Below are 15,397 nucleotides of genomic sequence, written 5' to 3'. Positions count from 1 at the left end.
AGTACTACTGGTGTGCATGAATGAGAGTAGATAACAATAAGACCAGTTAAATAAACAGCCACAGAAAGCACAGAAAATCAATGTACTTGATCAAATAAACATCAGAATGAATAAACATGAGATCCATAGCAGGATCAAATAAACATGGTCTCAAATAAGTGGTCTCAGCCTTGTCCAACAAATTATTACATCATCATCAAATAAACATGAGTTCCATAGTAGGATCAAATAAACATGGTCTCAAATCCTATTGTTTCCCCTCCCAGCCCACATTGCATCACAAATGGCATCCCTCTTTGCAGCCATGTCAATGGAGTCTTGGTCAAGATGTGCAGGTGGCAAGTCAAGTGGTTCTGGTGATGCACCAGTGAAAACCAGCCTCAGTTGGCACTACTTCATCAATACCAAAGTCTAGAATTCAGGCAATGTGAACCCATCATCCCTCTCAATGGCATCTGCCAAGACAGTTGCATCATGGGCAGAACCCTCCCAACCAGCAAGGACATAGGTGAATAGAAGGTCACAATTCACAGCTACCATGACATTTTGAGTGGGGTCCTTTTTTCTACCCCTGAAAACTTGTTGGCTGCGCCTTGGTGCCCTTGCCAGGAAATGTGTCCCATCTATGAAGCCAATGCAGTCCTAAAATGCAATCTGTAAGTTATTTGGCTCTGTGGTTTTGAACTTATGAATTCAAGGTACTGATTTACCTTTAGGTATGGATTCCACCTTGGGCTTCCAAGGATCTTTGGGTGAGTGGATGTGCTAGGAGATTTGATCAATACACTCCTAAGCTCACCAACAGCATACAAAACTTGGTGGAAGTGTTTGTGTACAGTTTGGATGGACCTCCTAAAAGAATGGTGGACAACTCTGAATCTTTGGTTGTGCCCTACAACATGCAAAAACATGGTCACATGCTCCTCTACTGACACCCCCTCCCTATCAGTGACCAGACTCCTCTCCCTAAATGTTTTCACCAACTCAAAAAAAGGAGCTCTTTTCATCCTAATTATGGATATGCACTCTATGTCAGTGGAGTGGTAAATCATTTTAAGTGTCCTTAGTCTATGCTGCTCATTCTCATCCCTAATCAGTGCAAGTGCAGCAGGATCAGGCAAGGGTGTATCAGGTTCAGGGGTTTTTCTTTTGAGTCTAGTTGATACAAAGAAAACCATAACAGCAGTCAAAGCAGCTGCCTACCTACAAAGAATGTCACGGCTCATCAAGGGATCCATATACAACAATGTGAAATACAAAAAATAATACAGTTCATCAGACCCTCCTAGGCATCAACATGCTTATGTGATGAATCAATAAAGAAAATAGCACGGCTGCATCATGTATTGATGCCTCCCAGTGCTACAAAAGGACCACATCATCGACCACAGATCATAACAAAAGGACAACATCATCGACCACAGTAACAAGATGCATCCACAGAACAACCGTAACAAGTAAATAACATCAAGTACCAAACCCTAAGACATGGCACATCCAGGGAAAATAGAAGAGGGAGAGGGGAAGGGTTGTCCATTTCACCTTGCCGTCGAGGTAGTACAGCCGGAGAGGAAGAAGATCTGCAAGTAGAGGAAGCAGATCTGGAAGTAGAGGAAGAAGACGGGGACGGAGAAGAGGATGAACACCACCGCCACCGAGTACCACCAGCAGCCGTCGCAGGAAGCAGAACGGAGGAGTACACCGGAGGTACCCACCGCCGCCACGCACACGACCTCACCGCACGACCCTCAGGAAGGAGGAAGAAGGTGACCAGAGCGAGGAGAGAAAGAAGGAGAGCCATGGCGACCGGGAGCTGATTTATAGGCGAGACGATTGGGGGCAAGCGCACGACGGATTTGGCTTCCCGCGCCGCGGCAAGCGCGTGACGAAAGTTTCACCATCCCGCGCGAGCCACCCCGCCGCCACCCGAAATCGCCCCGCGAGCGTCGCGCGCAGCCGAGCTCTGGAGAAACGAACCCTAGCCGCGTTTCTCCAGGGCCAGGCGGAGGCGTCGTTTTTGGCTCCGCGTAGCCGGGCTCCAAACTGGGCTAAGGCCGCAAACAAGGCCACTGCGGTCCCGCGAGCGCAAGGCCCAGCCGGGCCACCCCCGCAAACGCGCTCTAAGTGTTGTCCGGTCCTTATGGCTAGTAACACAGATGTGAAATATCCATTCCTTTAATTCTATTTTAGAATTTGATGGCTTGGTAGTGTACGTGGAATTAGTGAAGAAAAAAGATATCGTCAACCAACTAAATTGCAAAATGAGCCATGGATTTGTTTTTATTAAAGCATTATCTTAAATTCAGTGGGGCAGATCAGCTGCTAGCTTGGTCTTTTCTTACTCACAGGCGTTGCTTATACCATCTGCATTTGCAATTACAGAGATAGTATACTTAGTGCACCTATCTATCAAGTTTGTGCATTAATTGTACATTTAACTTCGTGTTTTTGTAGGTAGGTGTATGACCATATATAATTATTTTTTAAAAAATATTTATTTAAAATATCCAGAATCCAGAATGGGTACATCTGTTTTTTAGGGCATAATGGGTACAGCTGTTTAAAATAATAGAATGTAAAAAAACAATTTCATTATCCAATATTACCTAACAAGATAGGAGTTAGTATAAGATAGGTACCATTCTTGGATGGATGTAGACATGTAGTCAAATGTGTTTCTATTAGAAAGAAAAGAGAAAACAAGTTGTTTCCAATTTTTCTTATATCTTCTCATAGAAATTATATAATAAAATAAAAATATCTAACAAAGAACTATTTTCTTTTCTAAAAATAATATCATTTAAAATATTCAAAATCCAGAATGGGCACAGTTTTAATTTAAACCAACAGAATGTACATAAACCAATTTCATTATCCAAATATTACCTTAACAAGATAGGAGTATGCGAAGGAGGACTTAACCGATACGAACAATCAGCGATAACCCCGCTGCCAGCTGGGGGCTCCGGCGACGACTGGGCTAGCGGCGGCGCCCTTTGCGACGTCTTCGCCGGGCCCTTTGCCGGCGCCCGGCGACGAGCACCCACCAGGTATGCCCTCCCCTTCTACTCCCTTCCCGCTGTGCGAAACGGAGCACCCCAAACCCTAATACCGCGGAGCGCCTTACCCTTCCTGCTGAGAAAATACTGTTGATCCATTCCTTTCCTGAGCTATTTGTTTTGGATCTCGCTCAGTTACGCTATATACATGTATTTATATATAACGATTTTTGCATAAATTATCGGATACATGTGTCCACCCGTGTCCATTGCTGGGTCCGCCCATGACTGGAGCTCCGAAATGTTTTGTGAATTTGGGCTTCTGAAAATTCCGGGTCTGGAGATACAATGATCTAGGGTTAATGGTTTACTGCACATTCGTGGTTTCCTCACTGCAAAAGCAGATGGGAATGGACTACTACAACATCCTCAAGGTGAATCGCAATGCAACCTTGGATGACCTCAAGAAGTCGTATCGGCGGCTTGCGAGGACATGGCATCCTGACAAGAACCCAACTGGAGGCGCCGAGGCAGAGGCGAAGTTCAAGCAGATAACTGAGGCCTATGAGGCAAGTGAATTTTGCCCATCAACTTCCCTTCCAATGTGATGTAGGAAGCATATGTTCCCAGTTTTGAAAGTATTGTAATTGTTGACCGTTTGGTTTATTTGGGTGGTGATCCACTGGGCATGTGGGAATCTTTCAGTTTTCTGTAAATGGAGCTATGTTTCGTTTAGTTATAGATATAGATGTATCCTCAAAGCGCCTCAAGTCCTAATAAGATTGGCTTTTTCCGTAGTCCAAATATACCATGAATGTAGCTATGTCAGACCGAGAATGTATCACAAAATCTTCGGAGCTCAAGTCACACAGGTCTCCTATTTATGTCTAGGTTCCTGTACAGCATTTTAAATCTGCACCTTGGATCTACAAAGTGAAACACATAGTTCATGCTTTTAATTAATTTGTGAAGCTAGAGTATATTTCCTAAGAAAAGTCTCCCGCCACCCTGTTTCATTTTTGAAACAAAATGTAAATGTTTAGTCTTCACACATTGATTAATATGAATGGTTTTCACAAAATGAGTGTGTGCGTCATCCATTTCAATCAGTTACTTTCAAATATTAGGTAAAAAAAGTTCAAATTCAATAATACAAGCTGATAGTGAATCTTATGCCAAAAGAAACATATTATGATCCTGCACTTTTTCTTAAGTTTCAAAAGTAAATATTCTGTCCTGGCATCTTGGAATCCTAATTCCTGACTTGTAAATACTTTGAGTAACATTGGTTTGAAATGGTGACGTTCAAACTTAATATTTGTTACAATGAAGTACAGTTACTGCTAGTTAAAAGTATTATCCCTCATAGTCGGGGATTTTAACTTTATACCATTATAACAATTCCCACCTCCTGAGATATCATCCTTGTTTTTGCAATTACAGAATCAGCACGGAAGAGAGAAAATCTTTACATTTTTACCAATCTTGCCCACGTGGACGCCAACGCGTCGGTCCAACTAGAATCCACGTCAGCTCTCGCCCCCGCGCCCAACCCGTCTAGCCCGCCTATCCAAATCCTGCCCATTCTCCACTCTCCTTTCCTCTCCTCTGCTCCGCGACGGCGTCCTCCTGCTCCGCGACGGCGTCCCCGCCCCTGCAGTGCCGCCGCCGCCGCGACGTGCGTGTCCTACCCGTCCGGCCCGGCCCGGAATGGGCCCACTCGTGGCCCATGCAGCTGCTGGGGGTGCTCGCCTGCGCAGCCGCGGAGCCGCAGCTGCTGGAGCAGTCGGCGCTGCAGGCGTTCCTCGCGGGCTCGCCGCACGAGTGCGCGGCCACCTGCTTGACGACGGCGTCGTCCTCCACGAGCTGGTGGCCGATGCCCACCACCACCAGATGCTGGAACACCTGCAGCCCCACGCCGGCGACAAGGCTCCGCCACACCGTCGCCGTCCGCAGCAGCGCCTCCAGGCTCACCTTCTCGAACGAGCCGCGCTCCTGCGCCTCCGCCGCTACTGACTCCTTCAGCTCCTCGATCTCCCGCTCCACCTCCGCCGCAGGATCGCCTCTGCTTCCTCCGCCCGCCCCTACACTCGGCAGCAAATTAAACTCACCGGTAAAAATCGAATCCTCTCTCTTTGTTGGTCGGACTCCTTATATTAAACAGTTCATCCACTAATCTGTGAGCGTCCTAGCCTCTAAAATAATCGGCATCTAACAAGTTCTCGCTCGATTACACAGCTGCTTGCATTTGGAGAAGGTCGTGCTGACTGTTTGCCTTGGCCGTGGAGAAGAAAAAGGAGCAGAGGGAGAGAGAGGCGCTGGCTAATTGGGGAAGCCTGCTGCGGAGGTCGTGGTGGCCACGACGGAGCCATGCAGGCAATAAGATACCCCAGCATGTGCTTGCAACGGCATGGCGAGGCCACTCTATGGTCTACGCGCGTCACGGAGCTTGCTCTCAGGGCGAGCTGCGCGCGCACGGTCTCGATGCAGAGCTTCGCCCATGGCTGGAGGTGGAAACTGGTCGGAGGAAAAAGACCATGGAACGCGTCCGTGCCGGCCTGCGACTCGACGGGCATCTGGTGCGACGCAGCCAACGCCACGGTCGTCGACCTCCACCTCCCGGGCATCGGCCTCATCGGCAGCGTGCCGCCGGGCACGCTCGGGGGCTGCAGGGACTCCAGGTCCTCCCGTTGGGCGACAACGCACAGTATGGACGCCCGGCGGCGTCGCGTGGGCGATGACAGCGACGCTGCAGGGGCGGGGCGGGCGAGGCAGTCGGGAGCAGAGGAGGGGCAGAAGGAAGAGAGTGGAATGGGCTGGGTTGGGCGCTCGGGCTAGACAAAAGGGGCTCGGGTAGGACGTGGCGGGCAAGAGCCGACGTGGATTCTAACGGGATTGACGCGCTGGCGTCCACGTGAGCAAGAGTGGTAAAAATGTAAAATTTTTCTCTCTCCCGTGCTGATTCTGTAATTGCAAAAATAAGGATGCTATGTCAGGAGGTGGCGATTGTTATAATGGTATAAAGTTAAAATCCCCCTCAGTCTTCACATACCTTCAGCGTTTAGTATGGTGATGAAATATTATTTGGGTACTGCTCTCATTTTTTTTAAAACTTTGTATGCAATAGCAAGAAAGAGCAAAAAGCACAACTGTTTTATCTCTCTTGTAATCATCACTTGCATTTGACTTATACTCATAACACTTATTTTACTTTCAATCTAATGTAGAAAAATCAGCACATACAATTTGTTTCATATTTTCCTCTTTCAGCTGCGTCTATAATGTAAAGTTCAGTTCAAGAGTTTTGTTGCTTATTTGCTCTTTTCTGACCAACTCTAGATGATTAGTGCAGGTACTGAGTGATCCAGAGAAGCGTGCAATTTATGACCAATATGGTGAGGAAGGCTTAAAGGGGATGCCTCCGCCTGGTTCACAGAGCCGGTCCTCCACAGCTGCTGGCCCAAGCGGTCCAAGTAATTTCCGGTACAATCCTAGTGACCCAGATGATTTCTTTGCCGAGTTCATGGCAAGCAACAAGACTTACTCCTTCGACCAAGACCGGACGCGATTTCAGCAAAGATCACATTGGACTCCACCAAGGAACAGTAGGAGCGAAGCTCCTTCTGGTTCACGGAAGGAGAATGGTGCTAGTACAAGCCAGCCAGAAAAGCCACTGCCTGTGGAAAAAACATTACCTTGCACCCTTGAAGAGTTGTACAATGGAACAAAAAGGAAAATGAAGATCACTAGGAATGTTGCAAAGCCAGATGGGTATGTTGTATTTCTTTCCTCATATCCCTATAATTTCCTGGTCATGAATGCTGTTCCTCAATGTGGTGCTTTTCTCCTTTTTTCTGCATAAGAGTTTGGACCAATGTGCGAACACATTTGCAAAACTTGGATATTTGAACCTGCACAGACATGATTTTTCTTCCATAGTTGAGAGATGCTCTTAATTTTGTTATCTTCTGTTTGCGTTTCATGATACTGAGTCTAGTATTTTTTTTCATTTTCTTTCTCCTTTTTTCCTGCATCGTGTAGATTTGAATGAGTCATGAATGCTGAGATTTGAATCATTGAATGCATATACATGGTGCTTGAGTTGAAAATGCGTCACCAGCACTTATTTTTTGTTTGCATATCAAAGTATATTTAATTATTTATGGAAGCTTGCAGATGCGGAACATTTTTGTCACATTTGGCTCTTTTCAACTGCACATTGCCCGAAATGAGCAGTCATACTCCAACTAATATTCATTACTCCAGTCAAATTCTCTGACCCCGCTCCAAAATGAAATCCTGAAAAAGTTAATTGGAGCATTTAGCTGCAAGGAATGTCTGTCTGGATCTGATGAGCCTGCTGGTTGGCAAATACACAGTGTAGCTTGATTGCTTGACATAGAAACAGTTTTTGGAGGAAAATCAAGCCATTTTGACATCATACTTGTTAACTTCTTGCTTCATAATTAAAATCTGTGTGCGCACTTTCCTTCTTGAGAGGTACGGACTACGGAGTAGATCATAAGCAATGGGAAGGATACATAATTTGCTAATGATCCTAACTGTTACTCTTGCTTTTTTGACCCTCACAACAAATACCAACCACAGAGTTTATTCCTCTTCATTCTGTTAATTACATGATTAGCTTGAGATATCTAAATGTATTTGATGTTACATTTACTAAGAGAATAGAGATTATGCTGTTTCTCAGATTCATTCATCTGAATCTCATCTTGTGCAGACGAGTAGAAGTTGAAACAGAGGTCTTGGCAGTGGAAGTGTTGCCAAGCTGGAAGAAAGGAACCAAAATTACATTCCCAAACAAAGGCGACAAGCTGCATGGCCAGTTGGCACAGGACCTGACGTTCATCCTTGACTTGAAGCCCCATGACGTGTACATTCTTGATGGGAATAACCTTATTGTAAAGAAGGAGATTCCTCTGGTGGATGCACTCGCTGGGACGACAATAAACCTCAGAACCCTAGATGGCCGGAATCTTCCTGTGAGAGTGGAGGAAGTGGTGCGCCCTGGGTATGAGGTGGTGCTGGAGAACGAAGGGTGGCCGATCAGGAAGGAGCCGGGGAAGAAGGGGAATCTGGTAATCAAGTTTGATGTTGCCTTTCCAACAAGGTTATCGATGTCGCAGCGGGAAGCTATCAGGCAAATCATGGGTGGCTGACCAGAGAAGGGTCATTGCATTCTTATAGGAAGATGAAATAGTGGTTATATTAGCCCTATAATCTAGATAGATAGCTGGAAATTAGACAGATGTGCATTTCCATGGTTATAATGCCCCATCGCTAATTCTATCTATTTGCTCTGGTTAATTGAATATGACCCCTTTTTTTTGTCTCTTGTGGATCATGAAAAATGTTGAGGATAACCAGAACACCCCCCCCCCCCCTCTGCCCCCCCTTCTGAATTGTTGTCTGCAGTCAGCAAGAAAAGGAAACGAATATGAACCATCTGAGCAATTTTACTTCCTCGTCTGGCTGTTACTATAATGTCAATTATGTAGGATTAATATTTTTAGGGAAATAAATTTTTCATATTATTCATGCTGTCTCACAATGAAATTTCCGCAAAAATACATGTGTTCCAATGGCTCTCTGAACTGTGAAAAACCTTGTACTGTGAAGACATCAAAACCATTTCTTCTCTTTATATTCTTACTAAAAATGAAGCAAAGAAGACTATGCACGGTGGTTGCTCTCTTAATACTCTAACCAAGAAGGAAAACCATTGAACCAACTAAACTTGAAATGATGTTATGTGAACTGTGAAAATCCCAGATTGACTTCGTGTTACCATGCATGTAGTACATCTTATGATCTCCGTGGAATATTCGGCTGTTATTTCTGTTTTGATTTTGAAAAAAGGGAAAAGATCTTTTTTGAAAAAAAAAGGAAAGAAGGTTTTATCCAAATATTCAGTCAAAGGGAGGGACTTGTTTGCAATTAAATACGGCAGGGCCCAACCCCCCCCCCCCCCCCCCCCCCCCCAAACCCCACGTCCCCACCCAGCAGCTCGCCACACCACTTGCCTTTCCTCGTACTACGGCTACGCGCACTGCCGCCGCCGCCGCCGCCGCCGCCTCCAACTCCAACTGCGGCGCCGGGGAGAGGAGCGGGAGGGGGAGCGCGGGGATGGGCCTCGTCGCCGAAGAAGACTGGCATGACATGGACTTAGTCGAAGAGTTAATTCGCGCCGCGGACAACGCCATCGCCTCCAGCAACCCTAACCCCACTCCCACGCCCATCCCCGTCTCGCACCACGCCACGGCTTCCGCCTACACCTCCACCTCAGTTTCGTATCCCCGCGCCGCTTCCGCTCCGGTCTCAGACCTCCCCGCCGCGTCGTCCTCCTCCCCGGCGGTCCGCTTCTCCCCTCCGCCGGAGCTCACCCAGCGCCCGCCGCTCCCCCAGCCGTCCGCCGCGTCCAGCGATGGGGAGGCAATGGCTATTGTCGGACGTGAGTTCTCCCCTCCGCGCGATCTCTCCCACCGCCCGCCGCTCCCCCAGCCGTCCGCCGCGTCCCGCGATGGGGAGGCAATGGCTATTGTCGGACGCGAGTTCTCCCCTCCGCGCGATCTCTCCCAGCGCCCGGCGGCCGAGGAGAGCGACCTCTCCATCGTCGCGCCGTCGGGCCCCGCGGATGGCCGCGTGGGCACGAAGAGGGAGAGGGAAACGAGGGAGCTCGAGAGGCTCAAGGTGATTCCTCGGAGCGGTTCACTTGGCTTAGATGCATTTGTGTTCTATTCCTGACGCTTTTGATCTTTAACCACTGCAGAGGGAGCTGAGCCGTGTCTCCAAGCAAGTTAATGATTTGGTGCGTACCCTGTCTTCTCATCACTAGCTGTATTCTACATTCCTGTAATTTTTTTGAGCTGTGCATTTGCTCATCCTTGAATTTGAGATAGGACTGATCCAATAAACTGGGGCTTGGATCAATTGGATCAATCTCATTTTGTCACTTGATCAGTGTTGTTTTAGTTACGTTGTATGATCAGCATGAGGTGATTCCTTGCAATCTTGTATGCAGAAAAATGAATGCACCCAGCTGAGAAAGGACAGAACAAAGAAAGATTTTCAAAACAAGGCTAAAGAAGTGGAGATTCAAAATCTGAAAAAAGCATATGTGTAAGTACTGCTGGTTTAGCTACATTATTTCAGTCACCATGTGTTCACGGTGAGGTCACAAGTCATGTATATTATCTGTATCTGAAGAATTTAAAAATGACTGGTGAAATATTATTTGATTTACATGTATTGTTTTCTGTATTGGTTCCTAGACTGTTGGAACTTCACACCTCTCTTTCTTTTTAATCAGCAGCTTTGCCAACAAAGATGTTTCCGGTGCGGGGATGGATATTGATCAGCCCTTTCATGCCCCGCCAAATGGGGGTTTGCAAGCTGGTGGTTCTTCTTGGCCATCCACCAGGCAAACAAACAAGACAAATGGCAAAGATAATGATGCCAATTCCTTGCAAGTTGATCTGTATTTGAAGCACGGGGATCAAACTTATTTACCTGAGGCCATGGAACTGAGGCGACGCACCATGATTGATAATGGTAAGATTTTGAGCTATTTTATGGCTGATACTTTTTTGCTTATCCTCCCTCTTTGAATCTTATTGGTGATTCAACTTGATGAACAGGAATAAGTACATCTGGAGTGTTACTGGAGGTATGACCCTTAGTTTTTCATCCTGTTGTGTCATATTATTCCGGGAATATCCATAAATGATTTCTTCTGTTTGGTAGGAAAATACCCATTGTGAACCAAGAAGCATTATGTGCAAGGAAATTAAGGATATAGGAGTCCAGACAGATAGTACATCTGACAGTGGACATCTTGAGTGCAAGAAAATATCGGTTGAGCGTATCTCTAGCAATCTACGTGCAATCTGGGGCATGGCAAGTAACAGTTTATCAAGGAGGAATCTGATATCAAAGATCATTGTTTCTTGTTCAGAAGAAATTTTGTCACTTCTCCAATGTACCAGATTGACAGACAACTGTCAAACTTCTTCTGAAGCAAGCTCATCCATGAATGAAGCTATTTCCCAAGTATATGACATGTTTGTTAAGGTGAGTGTTATGTAAAAAGCACCTTCCCTGTTGCGGTTTGCACTGATATACATTTCAACAGTGGGAATGTGAATTTCTCACTTAACTTGAGTCTTAATCTCCTTTTTTTTTTGCACCCCCTCCCCCTTCCTTTCCATACCGGCTCTGGTATAAAACTTGTTTTCACCACAATATGTCCTAGATTACCTGAACATTTCAGTATATGATGATTGCCACATATGTTTTCTGAATTTCAGGATGTATTTTTTTTTTCAATTTGTCCTTCAATTGTGCTTTTTAATTAAGTCATTTAAGTTGACTAATATGGTCAATTTATCAGCAGATGAATAATGAGAATATACCAATACAGACTTTCCTTGAAGGATTGCTAAATCTCTGTACTTTTGATAATGTAAGATCCGAGACTCCGAGCTTCTTCTCCTTTTTTCATAGAAATATTTCTGTGTTGTCATTTCTATTGTTGCTTAACTGCCACTTATGTACTATTACTAGCGAGTGGAACAATAACGATGAAAGAATACACTCAATTTGCCATGTACAACGCTGTAATGGTTTAGCTATATGAATTGGTTTATCTTTCACCTTTCCAATGGATTGTGGATTCTGAACTGATGTTGTCAAAATTTTTTTATCACACAAGTGCTTTTTTGTATATGCTATTTATTTTCACATCCTCTGTTTTTTCAGGCTGCTATAGTCAGCAGAACTTTGAGGATAATGCTCAGTATATTGCAACACTTGCTGAATTATGGAACCAAGTCTAGTGAAAGGTATACACATTAAGGGAATATTTTTCCTGTTGACAGAATAGCTGCATTTCACAATTGAAGTAATTATGGTGCTTAAGTTTAGGACTGAAACAGTAATCAATTGTCCATATATCAGATGAGGAAGCAAAGCGGACTGTTTTGTTCCTGTAAACTAAGATTTAAGTTTTTTGTTTTTCAAATTCGATTTCAACTTGGACATTCTACATCAGTCCGATCTGCATAGTGTTTCAAATGATATGTGTTAGTCTGCTACCATGCTTTGTTGATATGTAAACCATGCTTCTTGTTCTGCTACAGTCTTTCAATTTTTTAGGGTTTGAAATGGTGATGTGGTTTCTAGATGAAATGAACTGGTTAAGGCATTTTTTCTATATTCAGAATGTTGCTACTCAAGTTTTACTTGCATAATTGTGTAATACTTTTTTGTTGTTTACAATTGTAGGTTCCCATGCTTATGAACTTTAATTTGATTTTTCTCAGTGTACCCTCAGGACCAATGTTTCTGTTGAACCATATGTTAACATACACATGGAGGACAATCACAAAGACAGTTCTGGTTTGCTGAGCCCTCTGGATGCAGAAAGTCTATTGAGACAGCATAATATGTCTCTACCTTTTGTGTTCTGGAGTTCAGTCTTCACTGTAATGCTTCAAATTGTGGTCAAGTACTCAGAAGAAACAATTCGAACTGATGCATTATCCGTAATGATTCTCATTTTAAGAACAACAGATCCCAAAGAGGAACGCCACAGGTAAACAAGCATCTGAGTAGTGTTTCCTTTCTTTAGTTGGTCATAAGGTTGGATGCTAATGATATAACGTTGCTATTTTCAGATTCGGATTTACTTCTATAATGACAAGATTGCATCTGTTATTGCAGAAAGAAAATGTATTGCTTGTAAAGAAGCATTCTGTGCGTCTACTTTTCTTGCTTTTGAATTGTAAGCTCTTGTGCTCCTATGTTTAATTTCTTCAAACTAGCTTTATAATAGAAGATGCTAGCTTGCAAAAACTGTTCTTGCATGGTGAACGGCCCAATGTATTGTATTCTAAGGACTAGTTACTTGATACCCTCCCTTTTCGATTTGATGTTTTTCCTTTGATGATTTCCAAGAAATGAGAATGTGAGACCTATCTTTTATAACTGTAACAATGTAACATTATCAAAGTATTTTAAATGGCACCACTAATGCAGGATTTGCCTAGCCAATTTATATAGTTTTAGACATTGATGGACAAACTTTAGAAAAAACTCTACGGCATGGGCTTTAGGACATCTAATAGTAGAAGAGAACAGATGGAACATCTTTCCATCCCAGGCACTTAGACATGCCTGGGAAATTTAAATGCTCCAAACATTCCCACACTTGAATTAATTGTGAACCAAAAGTTCATCTTCGTTTGGGAACTCCCCCATCCCACATAAGCATAACAGAAATTGGTTCTGGTATCTCTATTTTATGCTCTTATTTTTAATGTCTAGATGGAAAAGGCATGACCTATTGTTGGTGTTTCAAGTGTAAACTATAGTTATGCAAGGCGTTTCTGTCCCATACCATTCTTTGAAATGCTTATGTAGCAGTTTTATTCAGTTGTGGTGGAATCAGTTTAATGGAGGTTTCTGGTTAAACAATTTGTTTTCTACTTCGAATATATCTTAAATATATTAGGCTTGTTGAACTGTGCATGCCTTTTAACCTTGCAATGGCAACCTAATTCCTGTTTCTGGTAGGCCCAGTGATGTTGAAGTTACTGTGTAGTGGAGGCAAAGATGGTTCTGAACAGTTGGAGTCAGAAGGGTGTGAAAATGATAGATCACAAGTCATAAGCTCAGTTCTAGTGGATTTGTCTGAGTGTTTGTCTTGTGAGGCAACTTGTTCTCTGGTATGCTACTTCTTAACTCAAGTTTTTCAGGCTGTAAATCTGCATTTAGAAATATTTAGCTAGATTCTATTCTCTGATATTGAAACCCTTTAAGACTAAAGTACTAAACCAGTGATTGTTTTTCACCTGCCATTAATAAAGAAGCATTGCATAGTGCTCCTAAGGGTCTATCTAGAGATGATTCAGATTCACCATAGGCTCGTAATTTGTGCCATTTCACTTCATTTCCATAGCCAAACAACTAAGATTGTATTTTCCAGGAAATTGAGCTTTGCCGGCTTGTTATCGTTCTGTTAGCGTATATAGCTTCCAGCGGCAAATTGGGATATGAAGTGCTTTTAGGTCCAGTGAGTGCCCGTGGTGCCAGTTTTTTGGAGCTGATAATGCAAGTCCTTGCATCTCAAATGCAATATGAAACACAGGAGTTACTCAAAGAAAGGTACCTTCAAACTTTTCTCTCCAATCTTGTGCGTTCCTAGCTTCCTGGATCATACTTCGAACGTGGAAATAGCAAGTAGCATGTGGATATAGCCATGAGTAAATGCTAACAATGTCTAAGCTCAGCACAATCTTCCGCTTCCTGTTGGCAACTATCTATCTTAACCTGCATTCTAAGTCGCTTTTAGTTACCCATAGAGAACCTGCACGCAGTTTGTTACAGTACAAATTTGAAAAAGAAAGAAGCTGAACAGCCACTTGAGCCCCTAATCAAATACAAGTAACCATCGAATGGTTTCTGCAGGTGTCTGCTGATGAGAGAGGCTCTTATCCTTCTGAATCGGCTGGCATCCCATGCAAACTTTTCAAAACCAACTTTGGAGGTGCTAACGAGCAGTAAGCTTTGTGCAACCTTGACAATCGATGTCGCGAACCGGTTACCCCAGACCCGGATGGCAAATGACCTCGCTGAGCTGGCCCAGAAGTTCAGGTCGCGAGTGTATGCTTTCCTGGAGGAGAAACCCTTGCAATTGATGGTCCCAATCCAGGAGCAACGATATTCACCAGTTGACTGCTCCACCCCCAGGTAGCGGGGAGATAGTAACACGGAAAGCAAGGTGTCTGGGGTTTATTGCTAGCTGGTCGAGAAGTTTAGTTTTTTTTTCTTTCTTTTGTTACTAACCCTAGTATCTTTTTCTGTGTTGGGTTGAGTTGGATTTGCTTGGCTGGGGTGAGTAGATAGCTTTTGCCTGGTGGTGCACAGAGGAGGCAGCTTCCTCGCCATTTTGGGGGGAGAAAAATGTAATAGAACTACGGCACGGCAAATGCCCACGGAAATGTATATCAGATCCGTTCTGGACATCATACGTCATTGGCCATTGCAGCATTAACGAAATTTTCAACGTTTCTCGCTTGCCCGGATGATGTTTGGCCACGAGCCATGCTGCCTAGGGAATGTTTTGCTGCGCTTGCTGTGCTGGACTCGAGGGAGAAGGCAGAAGACCTGGCCGCTGAAGTACCCCACGTCGCTGACGCTGAGCACCGAGCTCGGCCGGCGGCGCGCCGGCGAAGCGTTCGGGGGAGCGGGTTGTGTCACACAAGTGGATCGGCGCCCACAACTTGTGTGGTGGTCGGTATTTCGTTCACTGAGCCCTGGTGGACGGTATTTGATCTACCGCTCAGGATGGAGTTACGTGAACCGTTGGATGGCTGCAG

The 15,397-nt window shown here is 44.5% G+C and overlaps 2 protein-coding genes across 10 annotated transcripts; both read left to right on the top strand.

Annotated features, from left to right (window-relative positions):
* The first annotated feature begins 2,894 nt into the window (after positions 1–2,894).
* On the top strand, positions 2,895–8,384 carry LOC120710245 (dnaJ homolog subfamily B member 1-like). 4 transcript variants are annotated; one of them, XM_039996030.1, is made up of 4 exons: positions 2,895–3,050; positions 3,404–3,568; positions 6,352–6,770; positions 7,741–8,384. In XM_039996030.1, the coding sequence occupies exons 2-4, from the start codon at positions 3,404–3,406 to the stop codon at positions 8,177–8,179; spliced, it is 1,023 nt and encodes a 340-aa protein (XP_039851964.1). In that variant the 5' UTR covers positions 2,895–3,050; the 3' UTR covers positions 8,180–8,384. The 4 variants fall into 4 exon arrangements, with proteins under 4 accessions (XP_039851964.1, XP_039851896.1, XP_039852044.1 ...); XM_039995962.1 differs by lacking the exon at positions 2,895–3,050 and having other exon boundaries at positions 3,076–3,568; XM_039995913.1 differs by lacking the exons at positions 2,895–3,050; positions 3,404–3,568 and adding an exon at positions 4,454–5,112.
* A 627-nt stretch (positions 8,385–9,011) lies between these two features.
* On the top strand, positions 9,012–15,088 carry LOC120709924 (protein SENSITIVE TO UV 2-like). 6 transcript variants are annotated; one of them, XR_005689834.1, is made up of 13 exons: positions 9,012–9,710; positions 9,790–9,828; positions 10,042–10,139; positions 10,333–10,571; positions 10,658–10,686; positions 10,764–11,090; positions 11,413–11,481; positions 11,778–11,860; positions 12,341–12,612; positions 12,695–12,801; positions 13,593–13,744; positions 14,005–14,183; positions 14,487–15,072. XR_005689834.1 is itself a non-coding variant. In XM_039995569.1 (13 exons), exons 1-13 carry the CDS (start codon positions 9,147–9,149, stop codon positions 14,770–14,772), a joined length of 2,436 nt encoding a protein of 811 aa, XP_039851503.1. In that variant the 5' UTR covers positions 9,015–9,146; the 3' UTR covers positions 14,773–15,088. The 6 variants fall into 6 exon arrangements, 4 of the variants coding, with proteins under 4 accessions (XP_039851679.1, XP_039851768.1, XP_039851503.1 ...); XM_039995569.1 differs by having other exon boundaries at positions 9,015–9,710; positions 10,330–10,571; positions 12,352–12,612; positions 14,487–15,088; XM_039995639.1 differs by having other exon boundaries at positions 9,017–9,710; positions 12,352–12,612; positions 14,487–15,088.
* Positions 15,089–15,397: the final 309 nt, after the last annotated feature.

The sequence above is a fragment of the Panicum virgatum genome, chromosome 1K (assembly GCF_016808335.1).
Source record: "Panicum virgatum strain AP13 chromosome 1K, P.virgatum_v5, whole genome shotgun sequence".
Lineage (NCBI taxonomy): Eukaryota > Viridiplantae > Streptophyta > Magnoliopsida > Poales > Poaceae > Panicum > Panicum virgatum.
The sequence above is the reverse complement of the archived record's forward strand: the minus strand, read 5'-3'. Positions and strand labels throughout refer to the sequence as shown.